The following is a 22,125-nucleotide window of genomic DNA, read 5'->3' on the forward strand; positions in this document are numbered from 1 at the left end:
AAAAATTAAATATGGTAAAAAATCATAAAAAATCAGTAAAAAATTAAATTTGGTCAGTAAAAAGTCAAATGTAGTCAGTTAAAAATAAAATATGGTCAGTAAAAAATTAAATATGGTAGAAAAAAAACAAAAAAATCTGTAAAAATTAAATTTGGTCAGTAAAAAGTCAAATTTGATCAGTAAAAAATAAAATACAGTCAGTAAAAAATAAAATACGGTCAGTAAAAAATAAAATTTGGTCAGTAAAAAATAAACAATCTGGTCAGTAAAAAATCAAATTTTATCAGCAAATATTTTGGTCACTAAAAAATAAAATTTGGTCAGTAATGGCTCCGGCAAACCTTTTAGATTAGGAATATTTGATTAAATCAAAATTCACATGCCTTTCTTTCTCACGCGTTTTGCATATGTCTATCTCATTCTTTCGCACCCCAAATACGGCTGTGCTAAATTGAATTTATTATGATGCATAAAAGAAGAAGAGTGCGAGAGAATGAAATGGACATATGCAAAGTGAGTGAGAACGAAAGGAATTAGAAATTCAATTTCATGAAATTTTCCTGATCTAAAAGGTGTGCCGGAGCCATAAAAAATCAAATTCGGTCGGATAAAAGTCAGATTTAGTCGGTAAAAAAAATTAAATTTGGTCAGTAGAAAACCACATTTGATCAGTGAAAAATCAAAATTGATCAGTAGAAAATTGATCGGTAAAATATAAAAAAATGGTCAGTAAAAAATAAAGAATCTTGTCAGTAAAAAATCAAATTTTATCAGCAAATATTTTGGTCAGTAAATTTTCAAGGTCAATTTTTAAGGCTTAAAGCTCTAAATTGACTTTTAAAGATTGATTTGCTATATCCTATTATAGTTTGATAAGAGAAAATTTCAAAAAGAATTCACACAAGCGTAAAATGAGGTAATTTGGAACCATTTACAATTTGGGACACTTGAGATTTTCTCACTGTTTTTGAGAGATTCAAAAGGAAGGAAAGCTCTTCCTGATCTTTTTAAGTGTGTTTTTTCTTGAATTTCGCAGTCTTTGTTCACCTGAAACAGTGAGAAAGTCTGAAATGTCCCAGATTATAAATGGTTCCAAATTACCTCATTTTACCCTACAGAGTTAAATTAACTGGACAGATATCGATGTGAAGTATTAATCTTCTTCTTTGTAAATTTTTAAATTTAAATATATACTTCAGTCGAGATGTATTTAATTCGGCAAAATTCATTTGGAACATTAAATATAAGTGTTTCATACAGACATGAGAGTCATATGTGACTCTCTTGCTGCAGAAGAATTTTCAGTTTGTGAATACATCAGAAGAATGCTTTTTTTAAAAAAGAATTAAAAATAAATAAAAATAAACAAAAAACTTAAAATTAACTCTAATAAAGAGTTGATTCGGGTTCACTTTCTCGAGTTGATTTATCAATGATTCATTAAAAAATCGAATAAAAGATCTTTTCCTTGTTTTACAGAAATAAATAAATAAATAAATAAATAAATTAGAATAATATTTTCTTATAATATGCCAGGAAATTCCTATTTTATATTTCTTTTTGTGCTTTTTGGAGTTTCTTTATTTTTCTTTTTAAATGTAAAATATTAAATACCTTCTGAAAATTTCCAGAAAATTTCAATTCTGTTCGGGGAAAAATTTTCATGATACAACTCTGATTACTTTTCTGTCAGACCTCCTGAACCTCCTGAACATTATCTTGAAATATGCCATTGGATTTCTTTTTCTATAAAAAGAACACTCGTGGTGAATTTTTATCAACATTGATCTTGTTTGCTTTTCATGTGATCTTGATCATGGAAAAATGTAAAACAAAAATATTTTGAAAAAAATGTCATCGATCCAGTATCATTTAATAAGTTTTGAAAGTGATATTTTAGAGCTGAATAGTTTCATGTTGACCTTCGATCAAAGTTGAAGATTGTTTTGATATAAATGTTAAATTGATCACCTCAAAAATGGCAAATGCAGCTCTGTGGAAAAAGAAGAAGAAAAAAAAGAAGAAACCTGCTGTTTTGCGCAATAATTAAAAATTCTATCGCGTGTGATCTCGAAGCAATTGATGATCTTCCCAGATTCTCTTTGGTTTAGCGGAAGATGCAGAAATGGCACGAAAATGTTTTTTTTTAATTGCTCGAACTTGAAAGAGAGAGCAATGTAATCCATCGATATTGATTGTTTTTCTTTCCTTTGAATTTTGAAAGGGGAGATAACGTCATTTGCTATTTATTTCTTATGTCTGATACCGGTTTATAGGCCAAATGGTAAGAAATATCGACTTTCTGTTTTCGATGACCCTCCTCCAGGTTTTTATGAAAACGGATTCAACGACTTTTTCATATGTTTTAGAAGTAAGCTGGGAGGGATTTTAGCCCATATTGTCCCATGACCAGAAATTCCTCCATTTTGATTTTTAGAAAATAAAAGTTAAATCATTATATCGGCTTTATTTATAATCCGACTTGGTCAAGATTGAATTTATTCAAAAGGTCTTCAAATTTTAAACAAGTCTGAATGGCTTTTACCGGTAATTAATCAGTTTTGATTCAGGTAAATGATATTTTATTGATGATTAAATTTATATGAAAGGTGGTCAGCTTTGGAATAAAATAGAATAGGATTAATAGGAAAGAAAAAGGTTATTAGTATTTTAGTATTTTACTGTTCTCAAGTGCTTATGCATTATCGACTTTCCTGCACTGAGAAAAATCCGAAAAAGTTAAAATAACATTCCGAAAATATTAATTTTACCCTGCAGTATTAATCCAAAATCGGTGTAAATATTACCCTTTTTAGGTGTATTAGGGGTTAAAGTTACCCTTTTTCATGTTAATTTTATCCTTAAAAAAGGTGTAAAATTAACATTAAAAAATTTTGATATATTTTTACACCTAAAAAGTGTTAATGTTATGAGGAAAAAAGTTAATCGCACCCTCTTTTTTTTCTCAGCGTATAGACACCTTTGACTGAAAAACATTTCCGTCTAACCACTTTGAAGAGCCTATTCCTCAGCCGAGTTCCTTAAATTTTGTTTATTTAATTAATAATTCAGTTCATGTTACTTCAAAGGATGGTTCTTTCATTTCAGACAATTTATAACCACATTTTTCAAAATTAAATCTTTAAAAGACCCTCAAGAGAGTATTTCGTAACCGATTGCGATGAATTTGGATTTATTTGAAAGGTCTTGAAATTCTGAACAAGACTGAATGGGTTTCAATCGGTAATGAATCGGTAAAGAACCGGTAATTGAATTTTTATCGAATTCGAGCACTCTACAAATTTCCCATTGCCTTTTTGCATTTTTTCAGGAAGAATCTGGCAATGAAGAAATTTAATGTGTTGGAATTCTCTGTATTTTCTTTGCAGAATTGATGGTTTGGCACATTTGCATGTGAACAAGAGTGCGCCGATGAAGAGACGTGCTCAGCAATTTCAGAAGAATGTGACACCGTATTCGAGTATGTCGTCAAATCGGGTCATCAGAAGATCGCTGAGTGGTTCAAATCAGGGAAGTCAGGTGGTGTCTGAGCCACAGGTGTCACCGGAAGCTGTCCCGAAGGCCCAGGTGAATGTCCAGAGGAGTTCTCTGGCAAAAAGTGCCATGAATCTTTGCGATGATTTGGATGATTCGAAGGATAAAATTGGCAGTGAGAGTTCAACCCTTCCTGCATCCGGGAATAACTTCTGCACCCTCCCTCGAAGGCCTCGATCGGGTGTTTTGTCCTTTCATACGGTGTCCTTTGTCAAGGGGCCAGGAAAGAAATCCCTGGGCTTCACAATTGTCGGCGGATCGGATAGTCCGAAGGGGAAATTGGGTATCTTCATCAAGAGTATCCTTCCGAGTGGTCAGGCGGCAGATTGTGGATCCCTCAAGGCTGGGGATGAGATTCTAATGGTCAATGGCCAAGTCTGTCACGATCTGTCGCACGAGGAGGCCGTGAAGATGTTCAAGTCCGTCAAACAGGGTGCAATTGTCCTGAATATCTGTAGGCGCAATAAACTTACCAAAGATCAGAGTTGATGGCGATCCAGTGCGATCGCGAGTGTTTCAAATACTTTGGGAACTGTGAAATGTAGGGGAAATTTTACCTTAATGAAATACACAAAATACCGAATTACAAAACTGAATTTATTTTCTTCTGTGAGTGGGCAAGGTAGCTGGAATGCGTGAGAGTGTGAAATTGAGACACTTGCAGCACCTGAAGAAATTCTGGCTCGTGATGATGAATTTCATGAAAATTAAATGGGGAAATTAAGGGGAATTTGCATGATGAAATTTTCAGGCAAAAAAATACCCAATCAATAAAATTGCCAAAGATTTTTTCTAATAAGAATCTTCAGTTGAAAATTACTTAAGAACTTAACTGCGATTTTGGGAGGAACCGGGACAACTTTCTACTCAAAATTGTGTGTCCAATTTTGCGGAAAATTGATATAATGGTGCTATTATATCGGAATTATTTAAGAAAAAATGCTTTAGAGAAAACAAAAAATTAAGAGGTTTAAGTTTAATCTTAAGTAAAGCATCACAGCTTTGCTGAACGCTTGAACTCGTGACTTTGATACTGTCGGATAATAACGAGTTCAAGACCTTTTTAAAGAATCTAAATTTATCTGAATCCGTTGAGAAATACGCTCTCTCTAGAGCCTTTTCAACTTTTAACCTAGAAGAAAATTTTTAAAAGGAATACTTCAAGGTCATACTGGCGAGTAGATTTAAATTTAAAAAGGCAGACACGAAAATGTTTAAATTTAAATGGTATTTAAAAGTAGAATTTACGAATTTACGCGGACGAAACGGACGAAAGCAGCTTGGAAAGACCGACAAGATGAATAACGGCAAAATTTATCATAAATTAAGAGTATATTTAAAAATTCTTTAAATAATAATTTAATTAAAAGTAAATGCATTTTTCATTACCCTCTAATAATATTTTCTTTAATATGGAAAAAAAAGTTCTAAAACAATGTTTTCTAGGATAATTATGATCCAATAAAGTCGAAAATACCATCCATTCTTCATTATCTCTTTTAAGGCGTCTACACATTGGGAGCAATTTTCATCAAAAATTACGTTTTTGACAGAAATTTGACGTTTCCCCCTACAACGTTGCAGGGAATTTCCTTCAAAAAAGCAATTTTTGACAAAAATTGCTCCCAATGTGTAGAGGCCATTAGTTTAGGCGCTAGGTGAGAAAATATAAAAATTTTTTGAAACTCTTTTTGCCTCTAAAATTCACATTTTCAGTTTTTTCAAATTTTTTAAATAAAATATACAAAGTAGAATGACATATCTTTTAGTAGAAAATAAATTTATTTTAGTCAGATAACTTTAAATCGGTATTTTTATGGAAATTGGAAATGAATTTTTTTGCACTAATATTTTTTGTTGCTTTTTCTCTGACCTGTCACACAAAACTGGGAATAGCAACAAAACGAAGAGTCAAAATGAGTTCAAACTTTCGAAAAATGTTTATAAGACTATTACCGAGGACACTATAGCACTTTTAAATAAATAAAACCTTTATTGTCGCTGTAAATGTGATTTTTTGTGAAGACCGCCTGGAGGTGGTTTGAGGGTTAAAAGTTAAAAGATTCGAATCATCGAAAGTCTACTGTATTAACAAAATTGAAGTTCGGATGTTCTGCTATCCTAAAGTTTCACAAAACTACACAAAAATTTCTATTTTTCCAGCAAACGTTCACGCATTGTTGTTATCGTTGAAGTGTAAAGAATACCGAAAATTCGAAATGGAAAAACAGCCAGCGCTAAAGCGGCAAAGATGTGGACTTGCATTTTAAACTTTCGCTTGATTTTTGAATGGGTTTCTCTTGGCTTTGTCTCTTCGACAAATTATTACTAAGCAGAGTCAATCTTCCCATTCACATCTGTGACTTGATTTTCTAATAGTGTCTTGGATAAAAGATAAATGAAACATTATTTGCACAAAAAGTCGTTGATGTTCGAAGGATTCAAACGCTGTTTCGAATTTTCAAACTAAATTTTAGCAAAAAGCAGGAAAAATATATGAAATATCACACTAAAAGACGCTGTTATACGAAATACCCAGTGATTTATGAGCGGAATTATAATAAAGTGAGCCTTATTCCTTTGATTTTTCTTCCAAAAAAAAAAAAATAAAACAAAAGGAGATGCATTTTAACACTCGCGATACTTCGAAATTCGAACAAGAAAAATTTCGACCACCATGCGGACGAAACGAGAATGAATATTTTCATTTCATCTGGAAATGAATATAATTCCTTCGATTTTCACTGCGTGCTTACAAATAATCCACAAATTGGGCTGAAAAGATGAGTAAAATACTTCTCACGAACTTCCTGTACGTTTAGTAAAGTTAAATGTGGAAAGGCGAACATTTAAGTAACCTAAGTAACAGCTCAACTTCATATGCATTTGTGTGACGAAGTCCCATTTCATAGTTTGTCTTTCAGTTTGTCCAACTTTCAGTGCTGTTCGACTTTTGGTAAATATATTTTTGGCCTTATATTTTTTACTTCTAACATAGTCACAAAATCTGAATTAAAACATTGTTAATGAAAAATTAAAATTTTTAATTAATATTTTGCCCAGTTTTAAGAGAGTTGTTCTTTTTCTCCACCTTGTTCGAAAATTTAGTATGAAAATTCGAAATTGAATTTGAATTCTTTCAACATCAACGACTTTTTGTGCAAATAGAGTTCCATTTACTTTTTATCCAAGACACTATTGGAGAATAAAAATCTACTTGTGTTCAGAGGTTCAAAGTTTAAAATTTTGAAATATTCATATTTGCGTAATATTTATTTTCTAATCCTGAATTTTAAAACCTAAACGAAATGCTTCAGTAACGATTAAAATTGGTTGAGGCTTTTATTTTATAAATTTATTTACTCTTACATAATTTAAAAAAGAAAAACGAAAAATGCATTTATTTATTTATTTTTTTTTAGTTGTTCATCTTTGCATAAACAGCTTTTTAGATCCTCAAATAATGTGCTGTTATAAACAAAAACATTAATATTCTATTTGGTTGTTCGTTAGATCTCATCTTCTAACGATAGCGCTGCCTCTTTTGTAATGGTTTCGATAAAAGAAGCTCCCTGTAGTTATGTATTCATGAAAATGTCAAAATTTTGAACTTGGAGCTCCTATATCCTGGCAATCACTTGACCTAGGTCGGATTTTATATATGTTCTGAAAAGGCCTTGACATCAGCTACAACATACTAAAATTTCAGTTCAATCGGATGAGATTTTTGTTTTGACAGTTATTCAAAATAGCGGACAGAAACGTCAAATCAAGATGGCGACCATACCATCTTGTAGATCTCGGTCATTTTATCTTAAGTTTCCACAAAATTGGATAATTTTAGCCAAATACTTCTATAATAAAGCTTTAGAAAGACCATTATATGCAATTTTATAACATAAATCATGCGTTCTTAGGAAGACTATAGTGAAAAAAAGGAATTTACTAAAAATAATGAACAAAATCGAAGTGGATTATTCTAGCCAGATAAATTTAGATTGGATTTGGGCAATTTACTACTCTGAAATCGATTTTGGAATTGCACCTTCAGATAACTTTTTCACGGAGCCGTTTTTTGACAAAATACATATAGGGGAAACTGGGGCACCACCAAACACGGGGTAGCACCAAACACTAATTTTTATTTTTAAACTACTTGAACTATCTCGACCATTTCTTAAGTGGACAATCATCCCTATAATGCCTATAAATTTCTGTAAGTCTTGTCCTCTGAAGTCGAATATCTGATTAAAAAATCGCAGTGTTTGGTGCTACCCCGTGTTTGGTGGTGCCCCAGTTTCCCCTATTAGCATTTCATTGACTATTACTAAAACTACAAGAATCCTTTTGAGGATCATTTTACCTTACTTAGTACGTAACATATCCCTATATTATTTTGACATGGTAGACCGGATCGGCGAAGACTATCAATTAAGTGCTAGAATTAATGAAATTCTCACGAACTGCAGAGTGCAAAGTCACCCGCAACGACGGTACCCTAGAAATCTGTATTTTCCGAAATAATGCATGCATGAAATTACTTGGGTTAGTTCTAGAGGCCAAACTGTTTGAGATAGCGACTTTGGGTTTTCAGTAGACCTCCCATAAATCTAAGAAATAAATGAATCACCATGAAAATTTCATCAGGAATAAATGTAAACCTTATTCTGCAGCAATATCTACGTAGAATGCTTCGAGTGATTTATTGAATAATTTACTCAGCAGAATGCACTTAAAGCGTAGTTAATTGAAAAATTACACAAATGATAAGGCAATTTTTGTGATCTTGAGAGAAGGAAACTGTGAATTGAAGAAGAAAAAAAAGAGCAAAGACGTAGGTGAGAATTATTATTTATAATTCACATTGTGATATCAAGATCACACAAACGCGATCCTCGGATGATGAAAAACTTTTTTTTTGGCAAAAGAAACTCTCTTCATTTGTTTTATCATTTGGTGGAGAGAGCTTGGGGAAAAAGTATTCCGGGAGGTTGTCATAAATATTGCCTTTTTTAGACAAACAATCTCGAGGTTTGGATTATATTTCGTGTAATCCTAGTGGAGATTTTTTTGGTGTTGTACTCTCTTGCTCATTGGATTCCATTCACTGGATGCCTGGAGGCAATTTAGTCGCGTGGAGTCTGTGAGTGAGGAGAGTTTTGTGTGGTCAGAAGTATTTCCAGAAAATTGGTGGAAAAAATGGGGGAATATTCCACGGAGATGAGTTTCCTGGAGAGTGTGACTGAGAGGCATGGAGTGGTTTTTGGTGAGGAGAGTACCTTGAGGTTTGGAATTTGGGATTATGGGCTGTTTATTGCTATGCTGGGACTTTCTGCACTCATTGGGATCTACTTTGGTTTTCTCAACAAGAAGAAGCAGGACAATACGGAAGAGTATCTTCTGGGTGGGAAGAAAATGAGTATTTTTCCAGTTTCTTGTTCCCTGATTGCTAGTCACATTTCCGGATCGACAATATTGGGAGTTCCTACACAAATCTATGCCTACGGGAGTCAGTATTCGATGTTTATTGTCTGTGCTTTAGCTACTCAACTCTCCATCATCTATATCTTCCTGCCTGTTTTTCATGAGCTCCAGATGACTTCCTGTTTCTCTTATCTGGAGAGGAGATTCGATCGGAAAGTTCGGCTTGTGGCTAGTTTTATGTTTGCTCTCAATGTCATGCTATTTGTCCCGGCTGTTATCTATGTCCCAGCTCTGGCCTTCAATCAGGTTACAGGGATCAATCTTCATCTGGTAACTCCCATTATCTGCTCAATTTGCATCTTCTACACAACTGTCGGAGGTTTAAAAGCTGTGGTCTACACAGATGCCCTACAGTTCATCCTGATGGTCGGTGCTACTCTTGTGGTGATGTTTCTGGGAGTGGGATTGACAGGAGGATTTTCTGGGGTGTGGGAATCTGCTGAACGAGGCGGAAGACTCATATTCTTCAATATGGATCCAAATCCAAGGCTCGGCATTTCCTTCTGGACAGTCACCATGGGAATGACTGTGGCTTGGGTTTCTCTTCTGGGAGTCACTCAGAGCAGTATCCAGAGATTCCTATCAGTACCTGACATGAAGAGAGCCACAAAATCCGTGTGGATCTTCACAGGTGGCATGATCTTCATCAAAACTTGCTGCATCTTTGTGGGATTGATCATCTATGCCAAATACGAGACCTGTGATCCCTATTCCATGGGCGTTGTTTCGAAATTAGATCAAATTCTTCCGTACTTTATCATGGATGTTGGAAAATCCATTCCTGGACTTCCTGGACTCTTCATAGCTGGCATCTTTTCAGCTGCTCTCTCCTCAATGTCCAGCTCACTCAATACACTGGCTGGGACAATTTATGAAGATTTTCTGCGACACAGATTCCCAAAGGCCTCAGAGAAACAAGCCAGTTCCACAATGAAGATCATCGTGGTGATTTTAGGCGCAATTCAGCTGGCGTGCGTCTTTGTCGTGGAACGAATGGGAACGGTTTTCTACCTTACTTTGGCTCTCAATGGCGTAACTTCAGGCGCTTTGCTGGGCATCTTTTCCATGGGAATGTTGCTAAGGAAAGCTAATACTAAGGTGATACTTTCTGCAGTTCTCTCTTTGATAAAACCCAATTCTTTTAGGGAATGCCAGAACTTTTCGAAATTCCTTATTTCGCAAGAAGTTAGTATTGGATTTTTCAAAACGTTCTCAATTTATTTCTCTGCTCTCTATCAAAGGAAAATATCAAGTTTTTAAGCTCCATAACCGCTAAAGTATTTAATATAAATGTTGGTCCTCTTTTCCATTTAGGGCATTCAGAACAATCATTTTAACATTAGGGAAGACTTGGGCAAAAAGTCACAAAACGGATATTTTATTTTTTTACAAGTTACTCGAGCGTTTCAGAAATTTCTAATTAGCGCAGTTTTATAGGAAAGTTACCGCTCTACAACTTTGTGAAAGTAATATTCCTCTATTTTGTAAGAAAATACGTCTATCGAGCCAATTTCTAAAAGGTAATTTTGTGACTATTCTCAAAAATACTGGGGCAAATAGTACCAGACATTGGATATTATCATATTTTGATTCTCTTCATTACGGGCTTCCGTAAATTTGAAAAAAATACCTAGAGGACATATTTTCATAGAAAATTTATTCATCTACACCTTTGTAAAACACCGTTTTCTCTATCTGAACGAGAAAAGCGCTTTTCAAGCTATTTCAGAAAAAAAAAACACAAAAGACTGCAAATCGTTTGACCAATGCAAACAACAAGTGGCGAGACAATTTCTGCCCCATACCTTTTGTTACTTTTTACCCCAAGTGGTCATTTTTAATAAAAGGATTTCTGGAGAAAAGAACTTTTGTGAAATTCTAAAATAGATACCGAATTCGTATTCAAAAAATCCAAATTATTTAGAAAATATTCACCAGTAGTGCATCAATTTTGGAAAATAAGTACGTAATAATTGTTATCTTCTGCAAGGAAAATATTTCGAAAATAGGACTAAAAATTTCAATATTTTTTTATTTTCTAAATTCCTTGTTCGAATTCTAAGAAACTTACGACATTGGAGAAGGTCTATAGAGGCTATCTATAGAAAAAAATTCGAGCTACTATTTATCTTTTTTACATTGGAAGATATTGAATTTTGAATTTTTCGATTTGTGACTTTTTGCCCCAGTCTCCCCTACGTAAAATAATGCTAAAGCATTACAGTTTGCCGAGTTGCTCGTTCTTGACTAGCTTGGGATTTTTTTGGGGTTGATTAGTTCATTACTTTACAAACAATTAGAATAGGCTCAAGTTCCTGTGGAATTCTGAGACCTTTCCAGTGAATACAAATTTGACCAAATCGAAAGCAATATCTATTCATCAATATATAGATATCGCCGAAATTCAGGCAAGTGCTCAAGATTCAAGTTTTTTCTCTCTCCAATTTTCATTTACTTATACAGAGTTTTTCCTTTTTCGAGGTATTATTTGAGAGTCTTTGCGGCTTCTGGGGACCACGGAAACTCTCACTCTCTGTGGGCCTACAATTCTGTGGTTTCTTAGCCTGATAAAGTGAACTGAAATTTCTTGGCGGACGTTCCGTGTGGCTGTCAGCTGCACTGTGGCCTATTGTGTTGATCGCTGCATTGGATATTGCTGAGACTACGTGTCCTGTGACCTATCTTCAGTGATCTGTGCTGGTGCCCCTTTGCTCTGTTGCATACTCATTGATAAGCTTTTTCGCCCACAGTGAGTGCATTAGAGCGGGTGCTCCGTTGGTGGCTTCCAACTATATTTACATTTTTGGTGCCTCCATAATCAATTATTCTTGGCGCAGCGCCATCTGTCTGTTGGGATTGTGACCTCTGCGGTGTGTCTTGGGTGTTGTGTTTGGGACACCTTGTTCTTACACCGTGAAAAACGGAAGCCTGTTTGACATTTTTGTGACTAAAATAAAATGACTGTGCATCGTTGTGGTTCATGCACCATTGTGATCAATCATCGACGCAATCCGGGTTTACCTTGTAATGGACCTTGCAATTCATGGTACCATATATCTTGTTGTGAGACCCCGGTTGATGAGGCATTAATCAATGATATATTGATTGGGAGCGTAACATGGCTGTGTGATGCCTGCGGGCTGTCAAATCGCAGTAAAAGTACAAATGCGTCTATTGTGTCCGGTCCCCGGGGCGATCGTGATGATCGGAATGACTTATTCGGTAGAACTGCGGCTGATGGCGAGACCGAGGAGCTATCATGGGGAGCAGTTTTTGCTAGGCTGGACAAGTTGGAGGGCAAGATCCAGGCTCTCTGGGAGGAAAATGCGAGTCTTAGAACGGAGCTTGCTCAATGCCAGACATTGCGATCTGATGTAAAAGCCCTGGAGTATCGCCTGGATGCGATGACTTTCTGGGGAGTAACTCCCGGCCGACCATCTGATTTTGGCCAATCTAAACCCCTGGCGGGTGGATCTCTCATGACATATGGCCTGGGTGATCTCTCTGGACCTTACAGCGCCTCTTCTCCAGTAGTATCAAAGCGAGTAAGTGCTGCATCTGGGATCCTTTATAGAGATATTTTGAGTGGAGGCCTTGGCTCGCCACGTCTTGGTCGTCCAATGCCTGGTGTGTCTGCTGTGTCGTCCGTGGGGGGGACGCTTCCTGGCTCTGGTGGCTCTGTTATGGTGGCTTCGGCTACTGGGACTAGAGTCTCGACGACTATTGTGTCCGGTCCTTCGGGACTCGGTCTCGGCTCTTCGGGTTCGGATCTTGTGCTGGCACCGGTTCCGTTCGTATCGCCTCCTAACCTCGAGACTATTGCTGAGGTTTCTGGTTCAGCTCCTGTTCCTGGACCCTCAGCGGTTGCGGATCGGAGTGTGACTTCTGCTGCTGATGGACTCGGGACTGTGCCTAATGTGCGTGACGTTGCGAGGAGTGAGGGTGGTCCTGATCATATTGTTCGTGGGGATCGTGAGGAGGGTCGACGTGTTCATAGATCTGAAAATAAAAAAAGGCCTCTCATTGTCGGCTCTTCCGCCTCATGTCCATTTTCTGCTGTCCCCATCAGAGGGGCCATTGCTGATGGGAGGTCCGATCCAGCCCTTGCTCAAGTATTTGTGACAAGATTAGCACTGGATGTTACGCCAGAGCGTATACGTAATTATTTGTTATCGCTTGGCTACAGTTCCACGGTGATTAAACTGAAGCCTCCTCAAAGGATTACTACTGTAACCTACAGCTCATTCAAGGTTGCCATTCCGCGGGAGACTCTCAAGAACCTGCTGAGCCCTGATATTTGGCCTCCTGGAGCTGGAGTGAAGGAATGGTTTTTTCGGGCCCCAAATGCGTCGAGGAACTGAGGATCCTGCACCGCTGGCCTCCTGTTATTCATATGACTTCTCTTCATCTCGTGCAATCTCTGTGCGTCCTATACTCAGTGAGCTGCCCATTGATGTGGTTGCGGATGACGCCCCATCGAGTGACTCCTTTGCTTCTTCGTGTGATTCATCGGCTGTGACGAGCCCTGCTATCTATTACAATTCTTCTAATGTTCCCTCAGATATCAATCTGTCAATTTTTCCCGGTAATTGTCAAAATACCTCTATTTGCATATCATCACAGAACTGTAACCCGGACTTCTCGTACTTGAGTGGTGAGACCAGTGGAGTCGGTCGGGCGGTTATTGATGTCAGTCTGAACTCGATTATTGCTGACTCTGGATACTCGGTCATTGTTGCGCACATTAATGCTCGTAGTCTTAAATGTCATATTGATGAGGTTCGTTGGTTGCTTCGCACTAAAGTGGTTGCGGTTCTGTGCGTCTCTGAGACCTGGCTGCGTTCCTCTGATGCTGCGGCTGCGGCTAGTGTTGCGGGTTATTCCTTTTATAGGAGTGACCGTGGAGTTGGCCGTGGTGGGGGCGTTGGAATATATGTCAGGTCCGACCTTAAGTCTCGGGCGTTGGATCTTTCTGTTTGTCTTAGCTCTTTTCCGATTGGCCGCCTGGAGTTTCTGGGTGTTAAGGTACTCATGGGGCAAATTGCATTGTCGGTATTTTCAGTTTATAATCCTCCTCCTGTGCAGAGCGTCTGTGAGGTGGAGTCGATTTTAAATCTTGCACTGAGCTTTGATAATCCACTGATCCTAGGAGATTTCAATATTGATCTCTGCTCCGATGTTTCCATCGCAAGAAATTACAGAGATCTACTCTTTCGGCATAATTTTTCTTTCGTCGATTTTGGAGCAACCAGAGGTGCTTCTTTTCTTGATCATATGCTGGTGCCCACAAATGACTTTCCACGGATTTTACGCGCACTTACTCATCCCATTCCGGGGATCTCTGATCATGATCTCATTCTAGGGGCTTATAATTATAAAATACCAAAACCTCCAGTTACTATTGTTTCTTTACCAAATTTTCGTGCTGTGACTCCTGAAAGTCTTTTTCGTGGAGCCTGTGCAGTACCTTGGAGGGATCTTGATCTTCATTCCTGTCCCTCTGTAAGGTCTGAGGTGCTATCCCATTTCCTTGATTGTCTGATCAGGGAGGTGGTTCCCACTCGAAGGGTTGTGCTTCGCAATCCAGTCAATCCTTGGTTCAACCTGAAAATTCTTAACATGTTAAAATGCAGAGATCGGGCCTATTCTAGATGGCGTAGAACAGGCTGCGAGATGTCTCGCGCTAATTTTTTGAGACTTCGGAGGCAAGCTAAGTATCTCATCAGGAGGGAGAAAAAACAATACTTTTTCAAACACTTGGACCCTAATCTGCCACCGAGAACCCTGTGGAGGAACATTAGGCAATTGGGTGTGAGCCCCACGGTCACTTCTAATCCTGGTCACCTGTTTTCGCCTGAAGAGCTTAATCTTCATTTCGCGTCCATTAGCAGTGTGTCCCAAGATGACACGGGTACATTCCTTCCTGCGCTTTTCTGCAATGGGTTCTTCTTCCGTCACCTAACTGTGACAGAGGTCACGGCTGCATTCTCTAGACTTGGTTCTAATGCCCCTGGAATAGATGGCGTTCCGGCATCTTTTCTTAAACAACTCCTTCCCTTAATTCAGGAGCTTATCACTGATCTTTTCAATCAGATTATTACCACGTCAATTTATCCCGAAAACTGGAAAACTGCTCTGGTAATCCCAATAGGAAAAGTTGCTAATCCTCTTACTGGCTCGGACTTTCGTCCGATATCTTTATTACCTGTGCTCTCTAAGGTCTTTGAATCCCTCCTGTCTGCTCAGATCACGGAATACTTTAATTCTCGGAGTCTTTTCTGTGAGTTTCAGTCCGGGTTCCGTAGGGGACATGGCACTGTGAGCGCCCTTCTTCGGGTTGTCCATGATATTTCTCAGGCCTTGGACAACTCACAGTTTGCAGTCCTAGTTCTTTTGGACTTCAGCAAAGCATTCGACAGCTTACCTCATGGTCGATTGTTATGGAAGTTGTCAAACCATTACGGATTTTGCTCATCTGCCATCTCTTTGGTATGTTCATACTTTCATGAGCGTAAGCAGAGAGTTAAGTTCAATGGGCAAACCTCCTCTATTAAGACTCTTGCTCGAGGTATTGGTCAAGGTTCGATTCTAGGACCTTTACTATTCTCAATCTTTATTAATGACTTGCCTGAAGTTCTTGTTTCTTCTCATTACCACCTTTATGCAGATGATTTACAAATATATGACTACGGCAAATTTTCTACTCCTCATTCTGTTTTTCTTCGTCTGAATTCTGAGCTTGATAGAATTTGGGCTTGGTCTGCAGAGAATGGCTTGGCACTTAACCCTGGCAAATCCCAGGCCATTGTTATTTCGAAGAGAGACATTGGGATTCCGCTGCCAGTATTGAGTATTGGAGGCACTCCCATTCCATATAGCCAATCGGTCAGGGACCTGGGTGTGATCATAAATGGGGATCTGACTTGGTCGGATCACGTGTCTCAAGTATGCCATAGAGTTGGCTTTTCTTTGTACTCCCTGCGGCGGCATAGGGATCTTATTCCTACCGACACTCGGCTTTTGCTTGTCCGGTCTCTCATTATGCCGCATTTCACTTATGGCTGTGAGTTATTTTTTCAATCTGATGCTGAGTCTATTCGTAAGCTTAAAGTCTCCTACAATGACTGCCTACGATTTATTTACAATCTGAAGCGGGGTGACCATGTCTCCCCTGTATCTCGGTCTGTTGTGGGGTGTGACCTGCCTCAGTATCTTGAATTTAGAGCTATGCTCTTTATCCTACGCCTTTCTCTGACCTCGACTCCGTCCTACCTCTTCTGTCTGCTAAGTTGGGGGGCATCTGCCAGGTGTCGGTGTTTCATGGTGCCAAGATCGCGAAGTGCCAGTTTTCAACGAACTCTTTTTGTGCACGGGATTTACATTTATAACTCGATTCCACCTGCTTCCAGAACGTCTGAACTCTCTCTGCGGTCTTTTTACTTGGGTCGGGAAGTCTAAGATTTTTTTTTATCTCTTCTATTCTTGTTGTAACTTTTCTTTCTCTTTTGTTTTTTTTTTTTCTCTTTTTGTTCTTGTTTGTAACTGTACGTGAGGGACTTAGAAGTCTATTGTATGGTTTCTTTAATAAATAAATAAAAATAAAAAATAAAATATTCCTAAGATCTTAAATAACTTTTAATAATAAGAAATCGTAAGAAAGTCGGTGGTACACCTGTTTCGACTGACTAAAATAAATTTATTTTTTACTGAAAGATATGTCATTCTACTTTGTATATTTTATTTAAAACATTTGAAAACACTAAAAATGTGAATTTTAGAAGCAAAAAGAGTTTCAAAAATTTTTTATATTTTCTCACCTAGCGCCTAAACTAAATGAGATAATGAAGAATGGATGGTTTTTTCGACTTTATTGGACCATAATTATCCTAGAAAACATTGTTTTAGAACTCTTTTCGCATATTAAAAAAACACCGTTAGAGGGTTAAGAGTAAATCGTACTCTTTTTGTTCTGAAATTTAAATGGAAAAAGAGGTTAAAATAATTCTTTTTAAGGGTTAAAATAATCCTTTTTTAGAGTTGAAATAACTCTTTTTAAAATCGGAAAACTCGAGATTCCCATGTTGCGGGATACTCGCATCTGAATCATTGCACATATCTTCACGAAGTTTCAGAGACATTCTTGTATTTGATGTTCCATATGAATTTTGTTAAACAGAAATCATCTTGACTGAAGTATATTATTATTAAATTGAAAACACTTAAGCATATACAGTGAGTGTCAATAGTTTGTTGCCTAATACATGTTTGAGAAAACAAGTGAAAAAAAGTGATAGAAAAAATTACTTTTTCAAATTTTGCTTTTTGAAGATGAGTTCCCTGTAATCCGTAGATATTATTTATATTTTTCAAAAATAATTATTTCATATCAAAAATAATTGTTTTTCAAAAGTTGGTCATTTTTGAGAAATCAAAAATTTGTTGCCTCATTAAAAAAAAAAAACTAATTTAAAATAATATAACCTCCATAAAATTTGGCAATTAAGCGACGTCGATTCGTTCTAGCAGTATCTCTTGACGATTTCCAACCTTTCAACTTTTTGTAATTTGCAATTTTAAACCTAAATTATAAATTATCAAAAAACAGATTATTTCTTATTATTTGTCATAATTTTTATATGCATATATTTACCATTGACAAACTTTAAAAATGTACAAATCCACTATTTGCCTCTCAAATGATATAAACTCAAAATGTAACCGGTTTAAATTAAGTTGGTTGCTTTTTTGACCATTTTGAATTAGTTTTTTAAATGAGGCAACAAACTTTTGATTTTTCAAAAATGACCAACTTTTGGAAAACAATTATTTTTCATGTGAAATAAACTTAATTTTTTTTTTTGAAAAAATATAAATAATATCTACGGATTACAGGGAACTCATCTGTAAAAAGAAAAATTTGAAAAATTCAATTTTTTCTATCATTTTTTTCACGTGATTTCTCAAACATGCATAAGGCAACAAACTATTGACACCCACTGTACTTCAGTCGAGATGAAATTTTACATCGAAAAAGTGTAATGAGTAACATTGATATCCTTTCGAGTTAATTCAAATCGGTGATAGTTATAAAAATTAATTATTGGTTCGGGATCAGTTTAAATTCGTCAATGATAATTCAAAAATAGTTATAATAAGACTAAACTCATCACAATCGGTCTAGAAATATGTTTTCTAGAACTGTTTAGGACCACTACGTATAGGAAGACAAGTGAAAAAAACGATGTAGGGGAAAGTACTCTCCCTTCGAACGTTCATGCCTTCGAATAATGTAAATTTTCTTTTATTTTTCCTAAGAGACTTTACATATTTCTGTTAAATATTAGTTAGCTTATCATGAATTATTGATAATTACGTGATATGCGTAGTTTCTTAAGAAAAATAAAAGAAAATTCACATTATTCGAATCCATGAACGTTCGAAGGGAGTGTACATTCCCCTAGTAATGCTAATCATGCACCGGTCAGAAAGGGTTCTTCGGTGACTCCAAGCCTAACCGTTTGGCCTCTATTAGTCGATAAGGGAAAGTGACCTGCCTTTGAATGCGGCAGCCTTTGAATGCTTAAGTTTTTCTTTTATTTCCAATCCAAAAGCTAAAATTTCATTTTGATATTCGAACTTAATTAAAAATAGTTAATTGTATTAACTATAGTTCACATAATAGAATTTTTCTTTGAGAAATAAGAGAAAAATTTAAACATTCAAAGGCAGACCACTTTCCCCTACTACAAAGCAGTAAATACTTTTATTTTTCGATTTATTTATTTTATTTTATTATTACTACCCTCCCTCTCGAATTCTAAGATATAAGAATCTTAGGGATTTCAGTTAAATATTTGATATTCAAGTTAAAATTTTCAAATTCAATTTAAGTTTAAAAAGGTCTTCCTTACTAGTATATTTGCGTTTTTAAAACTAACGGCGCTGACACACCTTTTCAATTGAGTGAAATTCATTCGATTGAAATTTTACCTCTCACTCTTTCAAACTGAAATCAGATACAGCTGTCTCTTTCTGTCACATGAAATTTCAAAATGAAATTGAAAATGAAATAGAAATTTCAAATTTCATTTGACAGAAAGAGACAAACATATCTTATTTCAGTTTGAAAGAGTAAGATGCAAAATTTCAACCGATTGAATTTCACTCAATTGAAAAGGTGTGCCAGCGCCATAAAGATCTTTATCCGAGAATACGAATCAGGCTTTAAAAATCGATTTAAAGATCAACGCTTTAAGATTTCTCTCAAAATTAGGAGTATGTTATATATTTTTAATTATTGTAAATTCGAATTGTGTTTTTTGTTTATTTTTATTTAACTCTGTTAATTTTAAGTTGAAGTTTGTTAGAAGCGCTAGGAAAAATATTATAAGATAGTTACAATAGTTTCGGTATTTTTCGCTATAAGTTTGCCTCCTTGGGGGCGTGGCTTATTTTTTTGTGGAAGAAATTCACCGGGTTTCGTTTAGAATGTAAGTCGTGGTAGTGGTATTTCTTGTAGTTTCAATTTCGTTCTTTCAATCAATTTAACTACGATTAGCCATAAAAATAAAGGGGCGTGTCCTATATGTGTCCTAAAATATTTTTGGGCGGAGTTTAATCAATAAGTCCAATACTACTGATAAGGGATTTTCCAGAGGTTACGGCATTCTCTTTGCTTACCATCAATTAAGGAAACTTACGGGGAATCACTTGTGTTTCAGGGAGTTATTGCAGGAACTCTTTTGTCCATTTCTATTGTATCAACAATTATGATTGGGGCTCAATTTGCCCAGAGACCTGCCCCACTTCCATTGAGAGTAGACGGATGTGCTGGGTTAAATTCAACAATTCCCGCTACTGAGACACCAATTGTGGTAGAAGATGATCTTCCTGGAATATTCCTGATAAGCCCCATGTACTATCCACTACTTGGCTTTGTCATAATCATTGTTGTGGGCTACACTATTAGCATACTTTCGGGTGGGTGTGATCTCATGGATGAGCGACTTTTGTGCCAATTTGCGCGAAGCCGGGAATTCCGGGAGAGACAGAAGAGGAAGGCAGAGGAAGCACAGTACGCAAAAATTGGCCAAGCACTAAAAGATCTCGAGGCAAATGGAAAAATCTAATTAATCCCATATTGTTCAATTTGGCTCAAAAAAAAATCGCGACACAAAAGCCCATCTCAATGAGGGTGATAACAGAGGCCGCAGAAAAAAAAGAATATCAGACGTTTTGTCGCACTATTTGCTTTTTAGCTGAGAAGTGCGCGAATTTCAGAAGCGTGATATCATTTTATCAGTATTTCTACCATACATCTCGCAATCATTGCTAAAGCACCTTCTTTCCTGGAAAAAAAAAATCCTAAGACATTTTTAGTACAATTAATGATGTAGATGAACAGCATAGTGGACTGTTGTTGAGCTATAGAACATGTTTTAAAATAAAATGATGACGAAAGTGCGAATAGAATTTTAATATAACATCATCAACATGACACATCCCATCCCATGTCTCCCAATGTATTTGTAGATGAATTTGCCTATATTTACATATTTGTTTATTATAGCATTTTTATTATTTTCAAGTGATGAGGGTCATCGCAAATTTAATATGCTTCTCTTTGACTATGACACCATATCGGAGGCTTTTTGGATTACGCATACATGCGTTCCATTGTGTCGTCCGAAAGCAAGGTTGAACAACTCATTCGACATTTGTACCCTGAGTGCTTATTTCAGCTGAGGGTATTTCGAAATGTACCTACCACTACGCTTTTGAGATAAAATACCCTTACTATCTGTTGTAATCCTTATTAAGTGTATCTCTGCTTAAACATTAAGGCAACTGTTTTGTAGGCAGAATTAAACCAGGAGTGAAATGATAACTTTTAGATACTATCGAATCGATAGTATCGATAAATCTGTATCGTGTAGATTTAACGATTGATAGATTTTTAAATATTATTGGCCCATTTATTGTACCATTCTTAAAAGAATGTGACTGGTAATAATATTTATATTACCTGCAAAAGGAGCAGCTATTATTTCAATTTTTTATAATCGACAGTCGATACTATCGAAAAGAAGCGATCATGTCACCCCAGTTTTTGCAAATTTTTAGTGTTTTTGTGTGAAAAAGACGGATCTTCCAAAATATTACAAATATAAAGCCTTTTGGATTCAGAGGTTTTTACAGCCTTTTAAAACGTTTCAATGCGCCGAAAGGAGGCTTAGGCCAAAACTCCGAACCCCAAACCCCCAAAAACCAAAATCCTGAAAGCCAAAATCCCAAAAAGGCTCAAATACTGAATGCTGAAGTCCCGAATGCCAAAATCACAAATGGACTAAAATTCCGAACACCAAAATCCCGAAAGTCAAAATTTCGAGTTCCAAAATCCCAAAAAGGCTAAAATCCACCAAATCACCAAATAAATCCTGAAAGCCAAAATCCTGTTAGTTAAAATCCCGAAAAAGCTAAAATTTCGAATGTCAAAGTCTCGAAAGCCAAAGTCTCAAAAGCCAAAATCTCGAAAGACAAAATCCCATATCCTTAAATTGATTTTGACTTTTGATATTTTGCAATCCGGAATTTTGACTCATTTGCGATTTCGATCCATTCGGGATTTTGTGTTTTCAGATATTGGCAATTGAGGATTTTAGCGTTGGGGATTTTGGCCAGGACCAACAGAAAGATATCTTAAGTTTTTTGGTGTCCTTAGACTGTTTTTTTTCTTTCTTTTTGTTACTCTAGAAGTTTGTCATTAACGCTACGACGATGGTGGCCGTTTATAACGGTCACTTTTCATTCAAATTAACATTTTCTAATAATTCGGAATGATTCGGAATTTGCGGCGAATTTCGAGACGGATGCCACTTGTGTGCGTTATGTATTTCCTACCACCTTCCTCCTATCAATCTTTTCCCATTAAAATCACTGAGTGTTTGGCCTCGAGACCAAGTAGTTGCTTTGTAAGTTGAGTGAGGTGATAGGACTTTCTTCTATCTGGAAGAGCTTCGGAAGAGCTAGAGAGGATCTTTGGCTACTGTCAGAGGACTCCAATCACCGTGTACTGGGATAAATTGC

The 22,125-nt window shown here is 36.5% G+C and overlaps 2 protein-coding genes across 2 annotated transcripts in view; both read left to right on the top strand.

Moving 5' to 3' along the window:
- LOC129806162 (tyrosine-protein phosphatase non-receptor type 13-like) overlaps positions 1-4,146 on the top strand; it is a 41,897-nt gene extending 37,751 nt beyond the window's left edge. Inside the window, exon 4 of the mRNA XM_055854547.1 lies at positions 3,390-4,146. Within this exon, the coding sequence (XP_055710522.1) occupies positions 3,390-4,044 (655 nt within the window). The 3' untranslated portion in view covers positions 4,045-4,146. The remainder of the gene's footprint in view (positions 1-3,389) is intronic.
- A 4,511-nt stretch (positions 4,147-8,657) lies between these two features.
- On the top strand, positions 8,658-20,502 carry LOC129806163 (sodium-coupled monocarboxylate transporter 2-like). Its single transcript, XM_055854548.1, has 2 exons — positions 8,658-10,137; positions 19,761-20,502. The coding sequence occupies exons 1-2, from the start codon at positions 8,755-8,757 to the stop codon at positions 20,166-20,168; spliced, it is 1,791 nt and encodes a 596-aa protein (XP_055710523.1). The 5' UTR covers positions 8,658-8,754; the 3' UTR covers positions 20,169-20,502.
- The last annotated feature ends 1,623 nt before the right edge of the window (positions 20,503-22,125 follow it).

The sequence above is a fragment of the Phlebotomus papatasi genome, chromosome 3 (assembly GCF_024763615.1).
Source record: "Phlebotomus papatasi isolate M1 chromosome 3, Ppap_2.1, whole genome shotgun sequence".
Taxonomy (NCBI): domain Eukaryota; kingdom Metazoa; phylum Arthropoda; class Insecta; order Diptera; family Psychodidae; genus Phlebotomus; species Phlebotomus papatasi.